This window comes from Parus major, chromosome Z, assembly GCF_001522545.3.
Source record: "Parus major isolate Abel chromosome Z, Parus_major1.1, whole genome shotgun sequence".
Lineage (NCBI taxonomy): Eukaryota > Metazoa > Chordata > Aves > Passeriformes > Paridae > Parus > Parus major.
The window spans coordinates 61,048,054-61,075,469 of record NC_031799.1 but is presented as its reverse complement, the minus strand read 5'-3'; the positions used below and the strand labels follow the sequence as shown (position 1 = coordinate 61,075,469).

At 38.2% G+C, this 27,416-nt stretch overlaps 1 protein-coding gene across 3 annotated transcripts in view; it reads left to right on the top strand.

Moving 5' to 3' along the window:
- Positions 1 to 27,278, top strand: part of MCTP1 (multiple C2 and transmembrane domain containing 1) — a 216,858-nt gene extending 189,580 nt beyond the window's left edge. For 2 of the 3 annotated variants that reach the window (XM_015653442.2, XM_015653441.2), the window contains 4 exons: positions 17,825 to 17,934; positions 20,609 to 20,718; positions 24,121 to 24,218; positions 25,284 to 27,278. In XM_015653442.2, the coding sequence (XP_015508928.1) occupies positions 17,825 to 17,934; positions 20,609 to 20,718; positions 24,121 to 24,218; positions 25,284 to 25,355 (390 nt within the window). In that variant the 3' untranslated portion in view covers positions 25,356 to 27,278. Of the gene's footprint in view, positions 1 to 6,147; positions 6,203 to 7,806; positions 8,704 to 17,824; positions 17,935 to 20,608; positions 20,719 to 24,120; positions 24,219 to 25,283 lie in introns of those variants that run through there. The other variant, XM_033520479.1, reaches the window with a different exon arrangement.
- The last annotated feature ends 138 nt before the right edge of the window (positions 27,279 to 27,416 follow it).

Here is a 27,416-nt window from a genome sequence, read left to right as displayed (position 1 = left end):
ACAATGATGCAAAAAACAAACCTTCTGTTTTGCTCCCTAAGATTAGACATGGTGAGGAGGGGAAAGCTCAGTGCAACTCTGGAACCAGCCAGGGGATTTATACAATGTAAATAGGATATAAAAAGAGTTGGAACCACATGGCCATGCAAAAAGGTGTTGCAGTTAATAGTCTTTCACCACTGATCACATCTCAACCCTTCTGACGCTGAAATCAGAATTATCTGGAGTAGATAATTGTTTTTCTGCCCCCTGTTTCAAGATAGACTCGTCCTCTGGGGATGCTGGGACCCAGCAGGCTCTGCTCTGACAGGTGCCCCCTTCCCTTCCTATGGCAAACAACAAAAAAACCTCTTAATGATGGTAATTATTTATTAATATTAACATCAATATTAATAATATTACATATTAATGTCAATAGGGCTACTAATAAAGAGCCTTAGCCATCTCTCTGTTCTGGGGGGCAGTCTCAAAGACAGCCCTGGAAGGATGCCCAGTCAGGTTATGCTATCTCCAGGAGTCACAGTATTTTCCCTACATTCCCTTTGTGTTATCATAATGCAAAAGGGGTGTCTTCCAGATATTGGAGGGAAATGCTTTGCATACACATCTGTGCTCCACTGGTTTTGAGTAACGCTTGTTAGTGAATTCTCTTGCTTTTCTCCCTTGCAGCACTATATTAATATTTTCCACCTCATTAGTATTTTCAGCTGCAGAGGAATTGAGAGCATTAAAGTCAAAACAAAGGTGGTGAGATTTTGGGGCCAAGCTAGTGCAGTAGGGTGCCCTTTGGGAGCTGTGTGCTCAGGAATGCCAGCTTTTACAGAGCTTGGAGTCTGAGTAAGGGTGAAGCCTAATATCTCAGGAGGAGGAAGAAATTACTGCACAGTACAGAGGTACTGACTAGTGGTTAGCTTAAGATTTCTACTAAAAAGTAAGCAAGCCCAAACACACCCATACCACCACCACCCCTGCATGTATTTTGACATGTAAAACAAAGGTTCTCATGTGATTTTCAGTTTCAGGTAGGGTTGAAGATATTTAGGTATTCAGATTTCCTCTTTTCCCTGAGAACACCAGAGCTCCTCTTACATGTTTGGTTTGCACATGCTATTATACAACTGTGTTGTAAAAATGAATCTATTTCAAAGTGTGGATTGGCAAAGTTCACCTGAAGGAAACATAAAATAGGTCTTAAGACATCAGGGTTGGTGCAAGTGATTAGTGTTGCAACCATGGGCATGCCAGCCATTCTCTTATTCCCAGTTCTCATAACCAGAAAAAAATTACACATTAAAATTACGTATTTGTTCATCTAGGATGGGAATGGTTACCCAAAAGTATATTTGCAACGTTTTTTACTTTTAAAAGAAAACAGTGCTGTCACTGGAAAACACTTTTGTGGCCCTGCTTTTTCAGAAAGTTTGTAGAAAGTTTATTTTTACTATATGGTTGAGGTGTTTTTATATCTTTAAAATCCTTTATAGAAAGTGTGGACAGTACTTCTCAGTACCTTTAGTCTAGGCTAAAAAGTCAGAAGTTCCATGATTCTGTTTACTGAGTTCTTGTTCTCCTACTACTCCTTGAAATGTTTTAACAAATATGCAACTGCCTCAAATAGTAAATAGGAAATGTTTCAGCTCATAGAATCATATAGAATGTTTAGAAGGGACCATTAAGGTCATGTCTATACTTAATTTTCATAGTAAATTTTGCTCTGTATTCTGACTCAAACTTGTGTCTGAGTTCCAACAGATATTTTGAAGATGTCATATTCTTGTGTGAAATGATGGATAGCTGTCCTACCTACTAAGAAAATGATAGTATATGTATTTAATTCTTCTGTTAGTTTTACTGAGTTCTTCATATTAATGCTGCTTTGTCAGCAAGGTCCACTGGTGAATTTTCCATTGAATGGAAAAAAAAAAAAAATATTTTTATTAGCTTTATTTCTGCCTTTCAGGTTCTTGGAATATTTCTCTCTACAGTTTTATGAGAGTAATTAAGAGTCTCAATTTACTCTCTAAACCATTCATTACTTTGAGTATCTTGATTATATTAATTCATCTTCTGTGTAAATTAAGATGTCCTAGTACTTTTTGTTGCTCATCATCTTAATTTACCTCACATAATTTACATTATTTCAAATATCATGTCTGCTTTTCTGAATCTGTTTTTTTATTTTTATTTTTTAATTTAGATTCTGTACAGTAGCTGAAATTATTAGGCTTTTACAATTGCACTAAGTAAACTGCTAGTGTTAGTAATTCAATTAACTTCACTATATTCCTCAGAAGTTTCATGTCACATCTTTAAGTAATTCTATTACCTCCAAACTGAGCATCTCAACCTTCCTTCTTTTTGGTCTAGATTTATAAACACATTAAACATCATCTCAATTAATCTCTACAGTTAATATCTTTCAGTGTATATATATAATATGCTCTTTTACTTCTTTCTCCTTGCATAGTTATTTTGATATCCTTTTTCTTTTAGCAGCAGCCTAACCTTTATTTTAAGCACAATGTAAATTATCATTTGCCTTCTTATTGTTGATTTTATTGCTTTAAAATTCTAAAAAGTTTGAAGAACTTTGTAGTAACTAATTCGCAAATTTCAATTTCAGTGCATAATACTAGGAACTCAAGGACCCACGGGCCTTGGATTTAAGATGTAATCATAATCTCTTGCATGTGTATTCATTATGAAAGACCTTGGTGAAGTTTCCATAGGGTTTGTCTGCTTCAAATCAAGTTTTGGTAAAAGAAGTTACAGAAAAATATTAATAACAAAATTATTAATAACAGATTATCAGGACTGGATGGTGTTTGCCTAAAAACTCTGAAGGAACATGGGGGGGAAATAGTTTAAACACTATCAGTAGTGTGAGTTCTTGAAGGTTATGTAGGTCCAATGTAAGTGGGCAGTCTCAGGGAATGAAAAGGCGTTGAGAGTAACTTGGAACAAACAGCTGTGGAAACTCCTGCCCCACCATTCTCTGAAAGCCTGAGAAATACTTTGGTTTGACCTTACCATGCTCATTTCTCTTGACTGCTCTGTTTCTGCACAAGCAGACATCCAACCCGTGCTGTGTGTGAGCCATCCTTCCGTTTGATAGCAAAGAACTGTGCTAAAATAGCAGAGGCTATTTTTAAGTATCACACAAAACTGCCACTTTTCAAAAAGATGTTTTAATGTAGTGGAGTTGCTTATTACAGTCTCTCAGATAATTGTTGTGCCATGAAGTCTAAACACCTTAGGTGTCTGTATGTTTAATCCCAAACTGTCAGAGTGGAACAGCTTTCTAGAAGAATGTCATCTGCTCTCCTCCATGTTTTCTCTGGGAAAAGCTTGAATATAGTATCACCTCCTAGCCAGTTGTTTCTGTGATAAAAATCTCTTCTCCCTTTACTTAGTTTACTGTTTACTTAGTACTGCTGTGCCCCAGTTATGACAAAGTGCAGATCTAGGAGAAGTAATGAAATCTATGGAAAGCAGTCACAAAGGAGAAAAAAAAAAAAAAACATTGGCAGTTTCATTCCCTGCTGTTGTTGGACTGCAACTGGGTACTGAGTTTGCAACCAAGGCTGAAAAGCATTTCAACTTTATTTACTAAGCAATAAATAATACAAAGACTACTGAAAGTTGAAGAAGAGAGCTGTCATTGAATTATTTCATTATGGCTGGTGGTTGTTGCTTTTCTGAGTATCACAAAAACAAGCAATGAGCTTAAAATTTGGGAAGAAGCAAGCTTTTTAAGTATGGAGGGTTAATTTGTCCTCGCTGCTGAAAAAACCGATGTGAATAAAACAGGCTATCCTAAACAGTCTGCACCTTGTTAGGGATGATGTGCTATACAACACCCGCCATCAGAGCAGCACTAGTGGAGCTGGAGAAGCAGGAGATGGCACAGTGCTTCTGCATCTGCGGACAGCCTGTGCCAGCAAATCTTTGAGGCTGATGCCATCCTACATGGATTGCTGGCAGTTGTGAAAATGATGCAAAAGGATTGGGAATTTAGGAAGGGAGAGAGGGTCTTCAATTCCCTTTACAATTTCCTGTTTTCTCTACTGAAAATAATTCTGTGTTCAAAAGCATCCCCTTTGAGCAGGGATGCATCATGGGTTGAATGCCAGCTCTTTAGCAGCTTTTCAGTCTAAGTGCTGTTGGTGCCCCTTTTTGCTTAATCTAGAGTCTGTCTCATTCATTCATTTGCTTAATGTCCAATATCCACTCTGAATTGTTAAACAGCCACGATTTGTTGGTTTGGTGTCAGCTGCAGGTTTCCCAGCCCTCCTCATCTGGCATTTGTATATCTGTTGATCTTGGTACTTTAAAGTTTTTTTAATAGGCACTGTACTAGTTTGTTGATGGGAAAAAAAAGGTAAATTGGGGAAATACATGTCACATGGTTACTGGTTAAAGTATTTTGCTTATTTGTTTCTTCAGGAAAGCAGTTAAATTCTGTTGAATGCTTATTTTTTTTATATTATATTAGGCCTATCTCAGCTGGGTTTTTTTCCTTCTTTAGTTGCAAGATTTAGTGTAAATAGTATCATCTGTGACCCAGTATGTTTCCTGTGTCATGAGCGCTCAGTGGCCAAGTTAGTCATTCCTGAAGAATGACAAATGTTTGTATTTCCTGCCATTTATTTTTTCAGCTGTCAGTCCAACATTGCAGTAATCATATGAATTTTGCATTTAATTGTAATGACATTTTGCTTTCCTTTTTTCCTTCTAAAGCAGCTCCATTCACTATTAGTTCAACTCAGCAAGTCTTACTATTCAATTCTAGAAAGAAATTCACTTTAAGTGACTGAAGACAAGCTAGTAGCTTTTTCTACGTCCTTTTATTGTGAAGTAGCGGATACGTGCATGTAGTGCACAGTCAAAGTCTTTCCCCAAGCTATGAATGCTTGTTTTTCTGGGCATTTGAGCAAATAAATGCCTTTGAGTTACTCTCTTGCTTTCTGATGTTGTAGTCTGCAATACATCACCAGAATGCGAGCATCTTTCATAGCTTTCAGTCAGAGTATGATTTACTATGGTCCAACATAAATACTTGCATTTTTACTTCTGAGAAATTAGCATGCTGAAGCATATTTTAAAAAAATGTAGAACATACTATTGTAGTGGGCAGATATTAAAATAAGATTGTTACGAATTACCTTTTGTTGTGATTTTTGAATATTCGCCCACCCCATCTTTACTACATGGCTCAGATTTAGATCTTTTCCAAAATTTCAGTAATTCCTAACAAATTAAAAGGGTGGGTTTGGTTTGTGGTTGGTTTATTATTCTTCTTTTTATGTTTTTTTTGTATGTCTGTTGGGGATTTTTAGGGGGCTTTTTTGGGGTTTTGTGGGGTTTTGTTTTGTTGGTTTGGTTTTTTTTGTTGGTATGGTTTGGGTTTTTTTATTTTGTTTGACTTTGGGGTTTTTTTTCTGACTTCAGTGAAGTAAGCATAGAAAGAATATGCTCAATGGAGCCAAATGGAACTTTCAGGTTGTTCCCAAGATTTTCTTAAAAGACATGCTAGAATTCTTGGTTCATTCTTCGTTCCTTGCCCACTGTACCATCAGAATATTTGCAGGGTTATTTTCTAGATGCTGCTGTTTCCTTCCAGTTTATATTGCTTTGCCTCAAATGCCAAACTATTTTTCTACACTATGTAACTTTCCAAAAGAAGAGTTTGAATATTTATCCAGGGGAATTATGTAAAAAATGAGTGGTTTTGAATGGCTTGTTTTCTTTCTTTCTTCAACTTAGCAATTTGATAGCTTCCTTGGATAGCTGTACCTGCTGTTTTGAAGTATTTATATATCCACTGTCTTTAGAACATCATGTAATCCTTCCTGCTCTAGACATGGTAGGATTTCTTCTGAGCTAAAGTAACAGAGCAAGTGATCATGATCATGGATCAGTTCTCTTTGATTTTGAATATTCATGGTTCTTTAAACTATCCTTTTCAATCCTAAAGTGCTTTCAAGATGACTTTAAACATTCAGATCATACAAAGAATGCCAAGCAGATCTCACATACTACTGTTTTCATCTTCATTGCTGTAAGTTCCTATTTAGAATTAACTATTTCAGATAATCTACACTTGCTGATTTAGCTGTTCTAAGGTATAATGTTTTTCTTTTCCAGATCATATTCCTAATGATTGATCACTTGCCAGCAACCAAGCGTTTAAGATTCTAAGGTTTGTTCATCAACTGGTGTATGTCATCTGGGCTCTCTTGACCTCAGGATATGGAAGCAACATGTAGTCACTAGGAATTTTATATCTCTGTGCAGTTACTCTTTACAAATAGCGTCCCTGGGAAAATGGTTTTGTTTGTTTTTTCCCATAGCCATTGAGTTAAATCACTGAAATCTAAAAGAGACATTAAAAAGTTTGGATTGGTTATTCCAAAGGAGCACTGTTTGAGCAGCAAATACCAACAGTAAAGATATTTCTGTAGTCCTCTGCTCAGCAGTCTGCTTGACCAGGCCCAGGCAATTTCATACCAAAGCTATCTATGTTAGTTTGAGTAAGGAAATTTTCAGGGGAAGGAATCTCTTGTGATTTCTGTGAACCAAAAACATTAGGTGTGATCACATGAATTTTGAAATACAAAATAAATTTTTTTCTATGTTTGATCTAAAGGTGTTGTTAATAGCAGGGAGTCTGGCAGAGAAACAACAGAGCTGTTTGTTTAGGTGCATGATATATTAAGAGTTCTAAGATCACAATATCTTGTTAATACAGTATTGGAAAAATTCCAAAGGCAGTAAATCTCAATCTAAATGCAGAGTTTGAAGCAGAGTGTCCTAGCCGAGTGTGGAGATAATCTTCAATAGTCAGTGTTGTCCGTTGTGCAAAAGCATATTTAACACTGTAGTATTTGCAAAGAGAAAATGAAAATTACATTCTACAAACACTGAAATATCAAATTAACTTTTACTTCTGCTTCATCCAAGAAAATGTGTTTCAGAACTGTAACTGAAATTTTAGATGACTAATTCCAGCAGTACTGCTGCATATCAATTTCCTGTATATCAAGTGACACATGTATAGGAAGTTACTAAAGGCTAGTTTTAACTTTCAAAACAGAGTGCTGTATTATTTTGATGATTATTTTTGATTATCTCATTGATAACAAGTGGACAAAATGTGTGTGTGTATGATTTAGATAAGTAACGATTATAGATTATCTCAACGATTCAGATGTTTTGCTAAATTCAGTCTTTCAGCATTCCTTTTCTGGTTTCTCTGTTTCTTTCATCCCTACCTGCATGCAGAATTTTTATACTAACTAGTATGTCTTGTTTTTACTCCACCATTCTTCCAAGCTCTTGCATATCAAGGTTGTTCTTATTTAAAATAACTTCTTCCAATAAAACTAGCAGGTTCTTTCTTTACATTTTGAGGATTATTAGACCCTTGAGATTTAACTTTTGTGCCTATCATCCCTCACATTTGTATAACGGAACCTGAAGAGCTGCATTAACGAGCACCTTATTAATCACAATTTTGCATTCAGTGTAGGGTAAACAGACTAGAATCACTGGAATTTACAAACTCAACTGTAAAATCATGGTCAAAATTTATTTGTAATAAGTACCAGGACTGTATTCTGACTAAATTTACTATGGCAAACAGATGATACACAATATACCAAGATTTCTGTGTTAGCCTCTTCTGGATTACATTGATATGGCTGGGTACAAAAGGCGTATTAATGAGATCGATCAATAATTGGTCAAGCTCCAGTGTTGTTCTGACTCAGGTAAAGAAAGATATTCTCTCTTCCCTTCTTTAAGCATAGTCAAAGGGGTGAAGAAAAGGACCTCATGTGATGATTTGGCATTTAAGAAAAAGAAGTAGAAAACACGGAAATGAAGGCTTTGAGAGAGGCAGCTGGGAGCTTCTTTGCTTGAGATCAAGCCAATAGCTGGCCAGTTCTCAGAACTGACAGCATTTTGGACCACTGAAAAGTAAGACCACTTTCGTGAATATCACCTTTTAAACCTAAGCTCGGGAACTTCTGTCTCTCCTTGTTTCCGGCCTGGAAAGGTAACAGGACTCCAGCTGGCCCCCGCTCCCCCTGCGGAGGGGAGAGGGCTGAGCTGGACTCCAGCAGCTCCCGGGCGGGGGACGGAGACTGAGGGGCTTTCTCCAGCCCCAGGTGGGGCAGGGCTCTGCCGTGGCACCTGTCCCTGGGCTGGGGCGGGTCACGGCTGCCGACATCTGGCCCCATGGCCCGCACAGACAGCTCCAGGCTGAAAACCATCCTGCTGCTTTCCAGCAAGCTGAAATCCAACACCATGAGTACCTGTCACGGCTTGGGCCAGATTTTAACCCTTTCACTATCCAAATGAGATCTGCAGATTTAATCCCCCTCTCCACGGAGAGGAAAGCAAGAGTGATCAACATGTAAAGAGACAACATAAAACATCAAAGTCAGTGAAGGAAAGAATCAAGCCTTAGATGGAAGGAAAATGAGGAGATGCTTTAATAAGCTGAAATATTCTTATGGTAAAATGGAGATGGACAGTTAATTTATGAAAAGAGTATAGGGGGGAATGAATGATTCAAACTGTGAAATCTGAGTAAAGGTATCCATTGATGAAGCTAAGCAGATGGTGGAGCAGTTGTGATCCCATGAGATGCTGGAAAAGAGAGAGAAAAGTGAGAGTTGATGAAGACCCTTGGCCGCAAGGGAGGAAAGGAGAAAACCTCTGTTCTCAGAGATGATCACAGAGATAGATGAAGAGAACCTTTGCCTTTGAATAACTTATTCTTAAAATAATATCCCTTGAGTTCATGGTCCATGGACACACCTCTGAGTGGTGTGAAAATGGGAAGCAGGCATGATGGCAGAGTTTTTTATGGGTAACTGCAAAACATGGGCATGAAGAGCCACAAGAAAACTGTTTCTTGTGGAGAACTCTCCATGGAATGACAAGAGAAAACTTCTCTCTACAAATACTAAGATAAAACTGTTGTATAGTTAGTACTGCTTTAACCACCAGTTTTTGTGGGCAAGGAAATAGATGGGATGTGGAGGAAAGGTCTCTGGAGGTTTTATTCTGGTTTCTTATTCTTGTAGTTCTATTAATAAACTTTCTTCATTCCTTTTAAGTTTTAAGCCTGTTTTGCCCTTCTCCTAGTCCATATCTCACAGCAAGAAATAAGTAAGTATTCTCATGATTTTTAGTTAGAGCTAAAACCATGACATTATTTGATGCATTGGCCAGGAAACAAAAATTGGAAAATCTAAACTAGTACACATCTGAAAGAAGAATTTCAGGTATTTAAAACACTGACCTAAAGCACATTCATTGTGTGTATTCTAATCACCCCAGTGCTTAACCCTAGAGTGCTTTAGTTCTATGAGTTTCCTTCCAAAATAAGGCCAGGAAAGGCACAGCAAAATTTGGCATTGTTGGCTTTTTGCTTCTGAATCTGTCACCATAAACAAATAAGCTTTCACCCTTTTCAAGTAAGATATTTGCTTAGAGTATATATGAAATAAACACCTCATAAAGGTTTAACATTAGTCAAAAAGGAAAATGCAAGGAAAATTTTTGTTTCTCTCCACTAGATGGCCCTTTGGTGGAATGGCATGTTGCTCTATAAACTGGCTCTATTGCCTCCATGTTTCTGCCTTTTATCTGGAGTGCTGTTCTTACAGTATTCAAATGTGCAGGGAAGGAGAGATCAGGAAGGAACATACTTTTAAAAAAAAGCTGGGAAGCACTGTGGAATGTGATAGGGAGAAAGAGAAAATAAAGAGCACCAGTAAAAAAAAATAAATCTCAATTTAAAAATAATTTACATAATTCTCCTTACAGTGTTATCTCTTTATGTTGGAAAGCTTGCAATATCTAATTTTTTTAGAATTATTACTGTAGCTCTTGGCATTATTTTTCCCCCAATTTTATATTTATCTTCTAGCACTGCAGCAGTCCATGAAAAAAAATCTATTCATTACATAGGTGGTACTGCCAAAAAGTCACAGAAGGTTCAAAATTATTTTTATCAACTCTCAGTGTAATGTTTGAGGAAGAACAGATTGTTGTAATATTCACACAGAATCACAGAATTCTTAGGGTTGGAAGGGACCTCTGGAGATACCTAGTCCAACTCCACTACTTAAGAGCAGGTTATTATTCATGCTCACAGGTGTGGTGTCTTCTTAAATAGTGAATTTGTCCCAGTCTAGAATTGTGTCCTAACTATGAACGCAGGGAAGAGTGGAATATACCAGAGTGGAATACCCAGAGTGATAACTGAGATATAATCTCTCCAGAGTGAAAGACACAAAGGGTGTCAAATGTTGATAACCAAAATGACAATACACATTTACTCACTATCTAAGAAAGAGCAAGAAAGAAAATAGAAAAGTAGGAAAAAGTGAATAATTACAGAAAGGAAGAAAGGTAATCACAATCACCACCAAGAATCTATGGTGTCCTGCAAAGATCCTTCTTCCTTCATCTGCTGGTGAGGAGGGTTCTGACAAACTTGCGGTGCATTCACTTATACAGAGGCTAAGTGGTGCTTTATGGCAGCATAAGGCAATTCCACTCCAGCTTGGGATCATGGATATGATATTCACAGAATATTCCCATTAGCTGGCCCTAATATATATATATTAGCTGGCCCTAGAGTTCACTCACCTTTAATAGCAGGGCACATTCACTGCCACTATCATGGGCATTCACAGCCCATTATCAATAGATGCTCATGGCCCAGTATCACACCAGATCTTGGAAGTGCAGGTCTTATCAATGGCTGGGCAATAGTGAAATGTCTCCCTTTAACAGTTCATTACCAGGTCTTCAGTATTTTCCTCCACATGTTTATATAATTTCTGTTCTGCCTACTGTCTGCTGTTTTAAATATGGAATCTTACTAGGCAATAACAGTTTGTTTGTTTCTTTCTTTAGTAATCATGACCACATATATAATTTCTCTCTGTAAAACCCTACTCTTCATTATTATGTGGTTTTCTCCATATTTCAAAACCCTCAGCCAAGTAGGCATGAACAATTATTTTCAGACCTCATCAGCATGCACTCATAAAGACACGTGCTAGCACATTGATTTTAGAGACTACATATTGAGCATTTATAGACAGCTGATAGGATCTGAAAAATGTGGTCACTGAAGGTGTGGTACCCAGTAATACAGGTGAAGTTGAAGCTCAAAGTGTAAAATCTCAATTCTGTTCATCTATATAACCCAGAGATTTGATGTCTGAGGTGAAATGGTGCCAGTGCTTTAAGGAAGCCTGCTCCTGCTGTTCATTTTCAGAGTGGAAGGAGTACCAAATAGGCTTTTTATTTTGCTGATGCTGAAGAGAGAACCTATGCAGGCACCTGTCTGGACAGGTCACTATCAGTCATTATTTGAAATAAGTTAAAGTGTCAGGAGTAACAATCCATCTTACTAAAACGATGGGAATTTTTGAATCAATAAGGTCCCACTGAAAAGTTTTAATATTTCAAAGAGTCTTCCCATATTTTTTCAATTTAAGAGCTGGGAAGAATAATGTGGTTGTGCTGTTCCATGAGTGATAGCCTGCAAGGGTGAAGAACAGTTAAAATAACCTGACTCTCTCAGTTCATTACAGGATGTAATGAGGATACCAGCCTCAGGTCACATTGTGTACCTATCAAGATCCCATAGACCATCCACCTTTACCTCAAGACCTGCTTCTACAGTCAGCTTTAAGATAACAATATTATCCTGGTTGTCCTCCTTCCATCAACCTGAGAATTTGATTATAGCAACAGGAAACAAAGACACACGGATCTCCTTCTTGCTTCCTCTGAAGAAGATCATTTATTGCAGCAAACCAAGCCTTTCTGTGCTCTAAATTTAACAAAGACCAGCATGCATTGGCTGCCTGCCACTGCAGTGTCACTGTTCACTCATCACTTTACCCAGCCAGCTCTCTGATCATGTGGTGTCCACACATCTACCCAGTCAAACACTGCCTCATGCATGAGGTGGCCACAAGCCAGCCATGCAACCTGTCCTCTGGTTACAGGGCCCATTCTTCACCTCGCCATTTGTCAAACCTTTCCCAGAGTGCTTTCTGTTGCTCACCAGAAGTGAACAGGAGTTCTTATCTCCCACATTTGATAAAATAAAAACTTAACTGTGTGTTTGTTGCCAGATCTGAGGCCTTTTGATTAGAGATTCAGAAGACTTTAAGGAGAAAAATACCTCCAGAGCTGAAATAGTGTTGGCTTACTATCTTGTTCTTTGTGGTCTTCACAGAACACAGTGTTTGGAAGGTAATTACTGAAGGTAGGGTTTTGAGCAGTGGCCAGACTATAAACCAGTATTTCACAGTCTATGTCTGTGTTTTTCTGGGCAGTACTAATGACTCCTGCCAGTAAAGGACTAATGCATTTACTACCATAGATTTTCTGGATCTATTTCATCAGTCCACAGAAGGAAGTCTGCCAAGTGTTAGAGCCCTGTATATAGCTGAGTCTCCTGCTCAGGGATGATCTAGGTGCCTATTTATGGACTCTACTTTGGGCACCAATTATTAGTTGAATTATTATTATCTGAGGAATTTTCTCACAGCAGTTTCTGTTTAAGCAATAGAGATTTTTTGGCTTGTTACTAGAAATCAAGGATGATTAGAGGAGTTCTTTACTGATCGCAGCACGACTATACTTTTGCTTTTGTGGCCAGAGGTGACAGAGCCTAGCAGGGTTGATGTTTGAGGTGTTTTCAGATGCCTGTGTTTGGGGAAAGGGGTCAGGCCTTGCCCCTTGCCCTGCCCCACCCTTAAGGCCAGTATCCTGGCTGGCAGAGCTGCCAGAGTCAGGGCTCCACTCTACCTTATGCCAACTCCTGAGTAGCCAGATGACCAGCCAAATCACCCACCTGTGAGGACGGCCCGTGAAGGCCAAGAGGTATTTAAGGCCAAGCAGGAGGCCAGCATATGTTTTCACCCTACCTGGTACTGGAGTTTCTATCTGAGCACCACTGGAGCTGAGAGCTGTATGTGTGCTTTTCTCCATCTTTTCTGTCTTTCTCGCTTTCTTCTTCCAGTTCCTTCTTCTCAGAACATTGTAAGTAACTTAACATTGAAAACGTTTAAAGTTTGCTAAGTAAGATGGGCCAAGTTAGCATAGTTAATGTTAATGTAGTTAATGTGGCCCAAGTATTTTATATTAATTAGATGTTGTACTAAATCTTTTGCCAAAGTTCTCTGTTTTTCTAAATTTTACCCGTGACCTTTTGTCTTGTTTTGACTTCTTGAGAATATCTGGTTAGCATTTTTCACATGCATCTCACCCAGAGTACAGGAACCACTGTAAAGTCCTTGTATTGGGCCATTACAACAGGTATTGTTGTAATACAATCCACGAGCCAAGCAAAAAAGAGTTCATGTGTCTTCTGGTGGCCAAGTAACAGGACCATACCACTGATGGCCATACCTGGGCTGACATTGTAGCCACCCTGTGTGTCTACTACAAGTTAGTCTGGTTTGCCTTGGTTGATGCAGTGTGTGCAGAGGCTCTATCATACCAACTTGGGCAGTGAGGGTTGTTTTGGGAAGATCCACCTGAAGTCTTTTTCCAGGCACCATCTTGAAAAAATTTCAGCATTTGCTTCTATTCTCAAAACTCTCCTCTTATGATCTGTGGCTTTCCCTCCAAATAAGAAGCTACTAGTAGTACAGTTATCCACCATAAAATGTTCAGAGTTTTATTCTCTGTACTTAAAGCTTCTGTTTGGTTTTTTTTTTCTTTCTTTTCTGACTTAAACCCTTTACCTTTATTAGAGTCTGCTTTTGATTCTGGCTTATTTATTTCTCTCACTTTCCTGATCATTTGAAATGTTTTTAAATGCACTTTCACTTGAAGAGGAGAGAGGTTTGGGGTTACAGATGTAATCCTTTCCTGAATCACCCTATTTTGTCATGGGGTTGGAAGCACAGTCTGTTGCATAAAAAGACTCACACAGCATGGATTTTCTTTAGGGACTTGTGTAAATTAGCTCAACATAGTCTAGAGCTAGTAATTTACTTTGTTTTCCTTTGGTTTCACCAAAAGGAAAATACAGCTCTGGCTGAAAATCAGTATGTAAATGTTAAGTATTAGTATTCGCCAAGCAGTACATCAGTCTTTAATCTACAATTTCCTGTGAAAGAGGAGGAGGACATCTTTACTTCTCAGTCTTTACTTTGGGCTCATACCCTTTTTAAAATTCAGGTCAGACCATCAACATCAATTTGACTCTGCTTTCACAGTTTGTGCTCACAACATGCCCTAGCAAATCTCTTGCTTTTCAGGTACCTTAAGCCTACTGCAAACAAATCACACAAATGAAATAGTAATAAAGCTTTGTATTATGCTTTGGTAGCTCTGTATTATACATTTTATCTCCTATATAAATGACAATTATGTCCAGAAAATTGGCAGTTGTAGTCATGCAAATGGTGAAATTGATTCCAGTCACAGCCCATCTTCAAGGCCCCAGAATTAACTTGCCAAGTCCCTTAAAGGGGCTTACAGGTTAGTTTTTTCTTTTACCCAGAGATGGACACAAAGGAGAAATACTGACAAGATATTCCTCAAGAGTCAAAACAGCAAAAATTTTACTGGAAACTTTAGAAAATCTGAGAAGTTTGGCAGAAGTTTAAAGCAACATTGAAACAACACAAAAGCATTTCACAAAGCATTAATTTAAGCAAGCTTATGGACTTAGGTCCATTCAACTTGACAGACTCCAACCCATCTGAGCTGGAGTTATTTAGACACCAAGAAGAAGAATTAGAATAAAGAGAAACAAAGAGTAAGACAGAAGAGATATAGAAAAGAGCAGATATGATTATCACCAGTGGTTCCAGTGGTCAAGACATGCTTGCCTCAGGCTCTGGCATGAGTACCCTTTGGCTTTTCCAGGCCAAACCAGATGGGTTTTCCCTCAGGTGGGACATCTGGTAGCCACTCTGGGGCTGGATTAGGGGCTCCAGGGGCAGGTTTGGAACATTGCCTCCGCTGTGCTGCTGCAGGCCTGGCATACAGGCTCTAGGGTGTGGGGTGGATGGAGCAGGGCACCGCCTCACCAGAGCAAGGCTAGTCTTCCCCTTACCACACACATGCAACCAAAATGTTTCAAGCCAGTGATCTCCTTCCAGTCTCTCACACCGTCTTTCTCTGGAAAGGAAATGCCAGTAGTGTTTGAAAAACCAGTTATTAAGAACTGTAGTTTACTCTAGGTAGCTCATGTGTTATATTAGATAACATGGCATTTTGCTGGAAGAAAATAAGTGTTGTTTTTCCCTAGCCCAGCTTATTTTTTATGCAAATATTTGGAACAGGAAATAAAAACCAGTTAATAGTTTTGGGACATGTGGATATAGTTGGAATAGTTTAAGCAAAGATGAACCATGATTCTTCTGACTGCCTCCTCTTTCCTATGCTGTTTTGTCTAATCCTGCCTCAGAGTATGTCAACAAATTTTCTTGAAGCTCAGAAGGTGCAGTGGGTTGGAAATAGTGATCCTTTCTCTGTCTCTTCCTGTCTTTATGTTTTTTATGGGAAATTATTTAAAACTTATATATTTTTGGATTGTCTGGTCCTGGCTAAGACAGGATGAATTTTTGCAGGAAATTCCAGTACTCCAGGTGGTGTTATGGCTGGAACCCAGAGGTTATTTTCTACCATCTCACATCATTGTTGGGGGTGGGGGAAAGGGATTCTCTTCTGGGAGGAGGGGTTCCTTTAGGCTGAGTAAGTGTGGCACTGGCTCTGAGCCAGAGGTAGCAGTCAGGATGGTGTGGCTGCAGTCAGGTTGGGCTCTGCAGTGAGCATTTCGCATGTAAATCACTCTCTCTTTTATACACTTTTATTTTTAATATTGTCGCTGTTGTTCGTTTCCTTATCTCACTGTTGTTCCCAGTAAATTGTTTTTATCACAGCCACAATCTTTTGTGACTCCAGTTCTCATCTCCAGCCCACCACAGGCGGTGGGGAGGGAGGGGGAGTGAGCATGCAGCAGCAAGATTTGGAAAGTCTCAGTGGGAGCACTAAATTGGAGAGTGCCATTCCTATATCATGACATGAAGAAAGGTACAAATTTATCATGTAAGATACCTATAAATTAAAACAGCCTCAAAACCTTTGAATGTAAGCACACTTGAGTTCTGGTTCTGCCACAAAGGGCACTGGTTTTGTTAGAGTGACATAATTCTTTTCTCAAACAAGTTAATTATAAACCAAAATAAATTTACATAGAGGGCAGAATCTCTTAAACAAAACTGAAAAGGCAAGGGGTGTACATATTGAGTTAGCAGAAAAATAACTGTATGTCTTACTGTTCACTTCTGCTGTACAAGGAAACATTATACTAGAAGTATGTGTTTTACAGGAAGGAATAGAGCAGGTGCCTATTTCCTGATGATGAATGAAGCATGCTGGTACATGATGCACATCTTCAGAAACTGTATACCTGAGAGTAATGGTGTCATTGCAAACACTTCAAGAATCCAGTAAATATTAAGGAAATAACTTACATAAACAACTCTGTGTTGCTGTTCAGCACTGGATGTAGTAGATATCACTGGTTGTGATCCATTATGGTCATTCTCAGAACACAAAAATATTTATTTGTGATACAATAATTATTAATCTTACGTGAGAACAGAAAATCTTTTACATTGCCTGAGAAACTAGTGGTTTTGCTTTGTCAGAAGTGCTTGGTTTATAAATTACAAAATCACTGAAAGTATTTTTCTCATCTCTGTTCTGCTTCTCTCATGGTTGTTTTTTAGATAATCTGTGTTCTCTAACTAAATACTTTCAAACATCTTCACAGGTAATCTTGCAGAACCAGTGATGTTGAAGTGATTAAATGATAAATCATGTTTTCCTCCAATCTAATTTATTAAGATAGCAAGAGTGAACAAATATACTGCCTGATAATTATGTACCAGGGGAAGAAAAGAAAAATGAAATACAACATATATTTCTTAGATGCTGAACTTTGGAGTCAATGACAGAGATGGTTGTATCATGTGGTTTGTGATGACAAAAAAGTTGAATGTTTTTAATGAAATATTTTCTTACAAGTACACAATTCTCTTTCCATTTTTTATTTTCAGAAAATAGTAATCACATTCAAACTATATAGGGTAATATGGCAACAACCCATTGGAAATGTTGAACTTTGAATGTTTGAATTTTGGTCTAGCTGTAGTCTGTAAAAAAATGAAGAGAAACAATTTATTATTTTTTTAACATGATGATACTTCATTTAATGCATCTAATGCAGTATTGTTAGTGGTTTTGGATTTGATCCTGAAAACATGTCTGGATTTCAAGATGGATATTTGGGGGAACTGAGCTCTCTATAGGAACTGAGTTTTCCTGGTTTCTTGCTCAGTGCCCCCCACAAAAATGTTTATTTTCCTCTGCCTACATCAGCTCAAGAACCAGCATTTCAACAAACTGCCTTTATTTCACCTTATGACTCCTGTTGCTTGAAAGAGCACACAACATACATGGTTGACGCCTTCACAATGTTCACAAAAACCTAGAGACCTGTCTTACTCAAATATGTGTTTAGAAACTAACACAGTGACAGACAAAATTGTGTGGAACTCAGAGTATGTACTAAACCATACCTATTACAATAAGAACTGTTCACAGGACAAGAAATTGTTTTCTTATTGCAGGTTTTACCAATTCCTTTTAAATGAATCTGTAATGCAGGACCTTTCGAAACTTAACTGATGGCTACACAATCTTTTTCCTACAGTCAGAAATTCTTTTACTCAACTACTCCTATTCTTTTATTTAGGACAGTGAAAAGAAAGGATTTATTAATAGACTTTATGCCATCCAGGAAGTGTGTGTCACTGTCCAGAATATCCTAGATGAAATTGCTTCTTTCGGTGAAAGGATCAAGAAGTAAGTGCTGACACAGGTGCTGGATTGCTCTCCAATAGCCTTTAACATCTTTTCCATGCAGAGATATAAAATGTTAGACTTACTTATTCCAGGGAAGCCCATTGCTCAAACTCATCTATATTTACTTTGCTTTATAGAGGTCCTCAGTCAGTGGAAATTCTGTCATATTAATTCTGGAATTTATAATTACATTGATTGAGACAAAAATAAGAAGTAAGGTTTTTAAGTAAAACAGAATGAGCATCTTGTTGGGAGGTTGTTAATTAAAAGGAATAATAAAAAATGCAATTTTGATAAATGAAATAGCAGAACTGAATAGGGGCTTCATATTTTAAGAATGTACATATGTTCACTTTATTTTTAAGAAGTTTTATTTATAGGTCAGCAAAACCTTTCCTTTAGAATATTTGTAATTTGTATCATCAAATACATAGTATATAAAAATTGCCAATAAATCTAGACATTAAGAAAGAGAGGTTCTGAGATATACTGCAGGAAATGTACTTGTGTATTTCTGGCATGGTCAGTGGACAGTAGCACAAGTTTATTACTTGAGATCAGACAGGTTCCAGAAAGACACCTTCCAGCTGTAAGCTGCAAAGCATGGAGAGGATTGACTTGGTGTTCTGCACCTTGATAGCCAAAAGCATCTTACCTGTACCCAGTTCACTTTTGGAAGTGAATTTTAGGAAAGCTATGTCTTGGGTGGAGGTCAGTCTGCAGGAATCCTGAGGATCATCTCTAATACTGTCCTTTTCTATCCTGATGACAGGAAGATTGCCATTTATGCATTTAAGGGCAAAGTCCCTAATACGAAAGCCTGAGAAAGTGTGCCCATAGGGATAATTCCAGGCAGGCTGTGTTCACAGCAGGAGAGGCAGGTGCAAGCATATTGTATCATACAAGTTTTCCCGTTACAAAAATGAGCCAGTCTCTGAAAAAAGTCCTTTATCAAAAGGCTATTCGTGGAAGTTGTCTTGATGATTAAGTAGTTCTAATTGTGCCTTTTGGAGGTAGGGCTTGTTCTATTATATACCAGATGAGAGCTACAGAATTTTGTAAACTGAGTGAGACTATAAATCTTTGTAATTTGCTCCTAAAACTATAATGGGAAACCTGTACTGAATGCTGTGTTAACACAGCCCATAAGGAGCTTTGCTAAGTGAGGAGCCAGTGCTCCCACACATCATGGTGTGTCTGTGATCAATTGCACAAAGCCGAGTCACAGGAACATGAGCAGACCCTCAACCTTCTGTTCATCCCAAATGCGTACAGAAAAGGGGAAAAGAGCAGGTGTCCCCTGAGGATAAAGGGAGGGGTCCTACACTAAGTGACACTACCATAATGTTAGTGGAGACATGTCAAAATTGTCAGGGAAAAAAGAAGACAAACACAGGAAGCCAGAGCTCATTATGAAAAATATGGCTTGCAATTCAGATAATTGCAATTATTCATCTAGAGAAGCCAAAATAATGTAACCACATTGATTGAGAATGTAGCTAGTAGTAATACTTTAATGTGTATCATGAGACTATTTAGATTTAAAGCCACATTTTCCTTCTGGATAAATGTCAGGCAACACTTTTGAGACGGCGTTGCCTTCCTGGAACAAATCCACTGAGCCCAGCTCCCCTTAACCAACATTCCTATGGGACATATTTATAAAATTATCATCTGGTCTTTCTCTCTTCACTGAACACAGAGGTTGGAGAGCCACAGCACCCTGTTTTAAGATCAATTAACTGTCTCTTCCTCACACCTCAGTTTTGCAGAATGAGGTGACCTGCAGACTTTTATCAGAATAGAGTCTGGGATGCTTAGTGAGGATGTTTTTATCTGTGACTTTTTTTGGAAAGGTAATGTTCTGAAACCCAGATGGGATCCCAGAAATTCTCTTCCTTTGTTCATATAAATTACCTTTACTTATAACATTTACTTATTTCAGGGTTTTTATTACCTTTTTTTTTTCCTTTTGACATTCAGAGCATTTTTATTTCTTCTCTCAACCACTGCTGTTGCATTGTCCCTGTCTTCATGACTAACTGTTCTATCCCCTCCTTTTTGTTTCCCCCTGGCCCTCTCCTTCTTAAGAACGGATGAGTTTCCACCTTTGTGTAGCCATGCACTTGCCTTTTCCTTTTCCCCCAAAGCTGGAAGGCACCTGGCTGAGGTGTGCGCCTACACCTCAGACAGAGGGGAATATCCCTGTTCAGCCTTTAACTGCTTGTGCTGTCCTTACAGTGGAATAGGGAGGAGATAAAACAAGAAAGCCTTAGTAGTACTCTTCCAGCTATTGTATCCTACTCTCCCGTGCTGTTGAGAAGAGAATGTAGATTGTCTGTGCGAGTACATTTGCCTGATGCTGAAACTGGGGTTAGGCACTGAGATTTCTGAAAAGCAGAGCAGTGATTCACCTGGCAGATGTGCACTGCTGGGCTGGGAGAGGTGAAATTCAGCAGGCGAGTGGGCAAAGCCAGGACCTCCTTTCATTTCATTTCCATTGACAGTGGGTCCAAGCCCAGACACTCCCTGATGAGTGACAAATGTATCCATGCCTTCATCAGTAGACTCAGTTTGATCTCCTTAATGGAAACTGACACTTCTCTCACTGTCCTCTGCTCTTGTATTGGCTTTATTGGCTGACCTCAGTTCTGACTTGTTAACTTTTCTCTAGTACATTCAACTGGACTGTCCCATTCCTGAGCTGGCTGGCAATTGTTGCCCTCTCTGTGTTCACAGTCATCTTGTATTTCATTCCACTGAGATACATTGTCCTTGTCTGGGGTAAGTAAAGCTGTTTTAAACTGCCTGTACCACTTTATAATCCTGGTTTTTAATGAATGACTTACACTGACAGTACTTTTTGGTATTTATGGCCATGAAGCTGCCCTATGATGGAATTAGGGATGTTAGTTAAAAATTGCAACAGTGTAAATATTTAGGACCACCTGCAAAATGCATTTTTCTTGGCTGGCATTCTAGACTTAATCATACTATAAACATGTAGCCATGAGGATTCTTCATATATCAAAATGTAGCTTTGTCTAGATATTACTCTGATTTATTTTCACCACTTATACATAAACAGAGACATTTCAATCTATATAGTGCATTTAGGACAATACACCTTTTTTACTGCAGTACTTTATCTTGTGAAAGTGTATGCAAACATAGCAGCAAGAAACCTGTTTAAAGGGTCACCTTTAGTTAGACAGAAAGGAATAGAGGGTATTTGGCTGGTTGATAACGAACAAAAACCCTGGGCAGATAGGGGGATGGAATTATGATTGATCCAAGCTTTCACTACTTGTGTTTATATCTATTCTTTATACTGTATTTTAAAAGCTTCTGTTACCACATCTGCTGTAAATAATGCTTCTTTCATTTGTATATCTTTTCATGCATCTTACACCACCGGCAGCTTACCCTCACCCAGCAGAACAGACTTATGGAGAGCACAGTCTCAGTTACATCAGTGGCTAGATTTTCTTTCTGAAGAGAGAATAGCAATCACACTTTTGTGACAAACTTTCAAATTCAGGAGACAGCACAAAATCACTGAACTGACTCCAAAGATTTTATTTTTTGTTTACTGGTCAGTTGTTTTCTGAGAATGTTTTATCAAATGATCATAGTCAAAGCAATAAAGAAGGTATGAACAAAAGTATTTTCTGCAGAATTAACAAAAGCAAGCATATGGGCTTCCTTTCCCTTCCTGTCTTTGACTTCTTCTTATTTCTCCATACCATGCATCACTTAAGTGTAACCCAAACTCTTAGTTTGTTCCCAAAATTTCATTTTCTCTAGCACACACACAGGAAGTTCAAGTATTTGTCTGTGTCCTTTTTCTTTAATTTTTCAGATGGGTCTGGTATCTTGCTTTTTTACATCAGGTTAGATACAATAACCAGAGATTATAATACCCCTCCAAGAGCCACATAACTGTAGAGCCAGAACAGTTCTTTGAAAAGCTCATGACTCATATTCCTGGAAGTGTCACACTCCCACAGAAATATCTCTGTTTCAGGCAGAGTCTCAACTCCCAAGCCTACCAAACCATAGATGGATAGCATAAGGATAAATTATTATAAATGCACCTTGCACTCTCTTCAGCTCTTCCCTCCCTGCCTTCAAGTTACATAGGCTGTGTTGAGAGAACTTCAAGCCCCTTTGTTCACTTGAGGTTTCAACTCCATGTTTTTCTCTGGCATGTTTTTGTCCTTTTCCGGTGACTTTTTACTCAGCAAGCATATGTGGATCCCTTCTTTAAGAACCTTTTGCTCTTGCATCATGACAGGAGATCAGACAGGCACTGCACGTCCCACAGTTCAGACCTCCTCAGGGTGAAATGAATCCTCACAGAGATATGTCAAGCTGAGCACAGCTTTGAGCCACTGTCCTTTCAAAAACTGCAGTTTTCCAAACACCTATGTATTTTCTCCATCACTGCATGTTTCTAGCCTCTCCTAAGTATATTTCTTCATCTTATCCATCCATCCTGCCTGTGGAAACCATTAATTTCTCTTTTTATTTCCATAGGAATGTTTGAGCTGGTCTGTAGCAGCACCTGCCCATTTTGTTCTTTGGAAGACAGAGTTTTATATGAAAATTTCTTCATATTATGTGTCATCTTTGGTATTGCTGTCTTCCTGCTGTGCTTCCATAGGGTCTGCCCCTTTCAGCCTGCCCTAGCAAGAAATTCTCCATCCTTTCCTGGCTGTCTCTCTCCCAGAGGAGACTACCAGTCCTTGAAGATGTGGTGTGTTAGATGGAGTGGAGCAGGTAGAGAGGAGCCACCTCTCCATCCTAATCCCACTTGATGAAGTCCTGAGTCCTGGTAACAGATACAGCTGTTTATGTGGAAAAAACTATGATTATTTTAATCTGAAAAATTTCAAACTGTTGGAAAAGACCAACCCCCTTGTTATATTCTGCATCTTCTGTAATGTCTCCTCTCATCTGTGCAGTACTTTTCCTTTCTCAAGGTTTCATGTGCTGACTGGTATTTTTCTTTATCAGATGTGGTTAAGTGAGATCATACATACCACCTGAATTCACCGTGGGTGGTCCAGTGGCCATGTGCAACGAGCAGTGGTGTTCACCTTAAATTTTGCAGTCACTTGTGATGCAAAATATCTTCTTAAATGAAGGTTCTTGAACGTCAGATATTCCTTCTGAATACTCATTATCCAATACCATATAAAGGGAGGGCAGCATCTCCTATCTATGCTGCAGAACTGAGGATTCATGCTGTGGGAGGCTTTGAGTGTTGTTGACACTGAATCTTGCATGCCCCATCCAAAGGCTTTATGTCCTTGCTAAAGCTTTCTGAAAAGTTTGGGCACCAAAGACTTTGTGGAAGATAAACTATGTTATCTTATATCTGATAAATTACACAGAAAAGCATATTTTTAATAGTATCCTGGCTTGCTCCTGCTCATGTGAAAGTCAATGCAGTTTGCTCTGTTCCTGTCCATATTTTAGATGTGTTCCCAGAGCCCACAAACCAGGTTCTCAAAGTGTATGAATCTGACTTGCTATGTAATGATAAGAAAATAAGTGTAATTTAAAAGCCCGCTTTCTGGTTATTTTGTGAATTATTTTTCTTGGTTCTTCTGAACTCTAATTGTCAGTAAGTATAAGATCATGATGTCTAAGGGAGACATATCCTCTCGTCTCTGCACTGCCATCAGCTCTTCTCTATCTGTCATTCCCACACAGAGGTTTGTGCAAATTCCTCTGAAGTCTTCATATGATGCAGACTTCACGGCTTCCCATATGTTTCATTGTCCTTAACATGAAAAATACTTTCCTTGAATCTTCTGAATCTTTTATAAATCTTGTGTCCTCCAATTAAGCTGATTCCTGCTCATCTTTTCTGTTACAGAAATTAAATACTTTTTATGCCTCTGCTTTTCCCAACTTCCTCATAATAACAGTTTTAGTTACTTTCCAAAAAAATATATTGAAGGAATTTGAAAATGTCCCTAGAACTTCTGCATTTTGAAACAGGAAACCACAGAAGCAGAGTCCAGCCTTTGGAGCCTGAGTTTTCAATTCATGCATTCAGTGCTACATCAGGATTCAGAATGGATCCTAAAATCTGTTTTAAAACTATGACAACAGTATGTATTTTTTGATATCTTATATATTATGATAGTAACATATGAATTTTCACTTTTGCAGGCATCAATAAATTTACAAAGAAGATTCGAAATCCATATGCAATTGATAACAACGAGCTACTTGACTTTCTGTCCAGAGTCCCTTCCGATGTGCAAGTGGTGTGTATATTTTTTCTGTTTTGTTTTTTTTTTTTTTTTTTAAAGATTTTTTGAAGCAGTTACTTTGCTTTACTATTACATTCTTTGGCAGAAATAAATTGCAAAGTCAAGCTGAGGATAGCCCATAAACCATAAGGAGGCTGCTAGAACTTTTTCCAATGAGAAAGAAGTTCCTGCATTGGTTGTACCTCTGAGGATCCATAGGAGCAATCAGTAGAAGGACAAGTGTTTGTGAGATGGTTGCAGATGCCAGGGCTCCTATTAAACAGCTTCCAGCATGATGTGAATCTGACTAGGATAGGGCACTGTGGAAGTGCTGGAGCGGAGGCTCTCAGGACAGGCAGAGAAGGAACAGGAAGGTCAAATAATGGAAGAGGCAAGCAGCATTGCCCAATGTCTTGTGACAGCACTCTCTGAGAGCAGTTTGGCCTTTCCACACATGAAAGCTTTTGCTGTGGCCACAGTTCAACAGTGCTCATAAACTCCTTAAAAATAATTTTAAAAAAAGATGGTTGTGAATTACAAGCTTTTATGATGCAGCACACAATACCCAGAGCACACAAGATAAGATAGCATCAAGTACATAAATCATAACCTGTGTCACAAAGATTATGGACTTCCCATATTTCTAGTTTCAGTTCAGAGCTGGTATTAAGTAGGAGATATGGGTGCAAACACCCTCTCTGTATCTGATAACCTCCATAGTAGACATCTAGAAATAACCAAGTTTTTAAGAAATATTATGAAGAATGGTATCCAACATGGTTCAAGATGATAATGTTTATTGTCTACTAGAGCTTGTGGAGAAAAAAACAAAAAAAAAGTAGTTGTTTCTAAGTTTACTTTGTTATTTCCTGGTAAGATTTTTCCTGGTGTTGGTTTTCCTTCTTATTCTAGATCTGTCATTCTGTTGTTGGTTAATCACATCTGCAAATCCCGTGTCATTTTTAGGGGGAAAGCCTCTTTTTTAAACTTTTTATCCCCTGGTAGAAAAAAAAGATATCTTTCTTTTTTTCTAACAAGTGCCATCTGACAACTTACCTTCTGAACTTTGTGTTTAAACAGATGCAATACCATGAACTGAAACAAGATTCTACTCACAGCCCAAGCAAGAGAAAGAAAAATAATCCTGCCTAGCCAACTTCATATGTTGAGGAGACCAGCATCTGCCAGGGGAAGATAAAAGAGCAAGGCTAAAAAGCGTTTCCTTTCTCTAAGCTTTTTATTTATCTTGCCTTTCTATCTAGTGGGGAGATTTTGTAACAGTATTAAAAGGCATTTCTCATGGAAAATCTATTTCTCATTGTAAAGACATTTGTTTCAGGTAGGGTTTTTGCCATTTTAAAGCAATGTAAAACATTAAATGAGTCAATCTAAAATGGAGAAGATATACTACTACCTGGCTGTCAAATATACATGAGATAGTCAAACCATGCCAACTAAACCTACAAAATGTTTAACTTTAAATCTGACTCAGAAATTTCTCAGATTTTATTTGTGAGCATTAATATTTTTATCCAGTAAGTCATCATTACAATTTTCTATGTTTTATATATTGCAAAAGAAAAACAAAGTAGTGGGACCTACTGCACTTAAGTTTTAGCAGATTTTTTTTAAATTTCAGACCCTGATGTTAACTCCTGGTGCAACATTTTTCTATGTGGTAGGACTGCTTATAAAAGAGTGAGAAACACCAAGTGCAAATTTCTTTCTGGAGCTCCTAAGAGCAGTTCCTGCTGTCTTTATCATTCCATTGTTATGACCTAAAAATCTCTGTTTCAAAATACTGCCAGGTTTGTAACTGACTGCCTATCATGTTTTTTCTACATGTACCAGTAGTCTTCATTTGTACTACACAGCTTAGCTCTAATGGGTCAAACTAACTCCATACTGCTTTGGGTGTCATGCTATGAACAGTTTTTGTGCACATAACTATTTTAATATGGATATCTTGCAGAAAAGGTTTTTCATTCAAATCACAAGGTCATATTAAAATGCTTTATGGTATAACATTACCTGTTACCAATGTGAAATACCGTGTAGAGGAAAAGAATGCAGTTATGGTAAAACTGATATGCCAGGGTTTTTTCCTTAGTTAATAATGTCAGTTCTTCTGATATGATCTTTCCCTACTGCATGGAAACCGCATTATCTTATAAATTACATGGAACATAGATGAGAAACATTTACATTTCAAATGTCTTAGTGGCCACTGCATAACGAGTACTTGGGGATATATTCTGGTAGCTGCATGCAGACTTCCACACTCAGCTCCCCACATAGTGAGCAGAGTCTCATTCCTGAGGGACTACCTGGCACAGCTCCTCATTATAGTTCCCAGTGACATTAAAGGGGATTTTTTTGCCCAGGGGAGAGTGACAGGACTGCATCCTCAAGGGGGCTGTGGTCCTCTCTGGATTACCTCTCACTGGTTGCAATTGCAGATAAAGTTATATTGCACTACTTTAAAAATACTTTTTGAAAACTATTTAGAAATACTTTGCAAGCACATGTGAATATGTATTTGTCCAAAGAAATATGTGTTAGCTGCATTGTTCATGAAGGATCATCCTGGATTTCTTTATTTTGCAGATAAGATGATAGCCAAGTTCTTACATGACATTTACTTTGATCCTTCTGTTGTATATTTAAAAGAATGCCAATCAAATGAATGGTCTGCAGAAAGCCTTGGAACTAAACAAGCTCTTGTTACATCATGACTTTGAAAGAGTTTAATTTTGCAGCTTGTGTAACCTTTTGGCTGTATCCTATATCTATGAAGAGCCATATACTATTGGTGAAATCAGAAGCACTGGTTGGCCTGTTTTGTTTTAAAAAAAACAAATTTGTGACCGAACAAGATGTGAATGTTTGTTGCCTGTTGTCAGTTTTGCACATTTCTTTAATACACTGCAAGCCTTGTACCTTCTTAATCAAGTTGCCCACCAGCCTGTGTGCGATTTCTTCTTGTCTCACAATTTCAAATGTCTACTTTGGTGGTAATATCTCAGCTGATTATGCACGTTTCCTGCATTAAACACACTTCTAAGCATCACTCTATTAGATATTCTGAAGCCTCTGTCTTTGAAATCCTATTTTGTAGTTTTTCCTTAAGTGCTGCGATGGGCAAGTGAATGAAAACATTGTATTTCTTTGTGCAGGATTTTACTATTTTAAGTTCCATAACATGCGGGATGG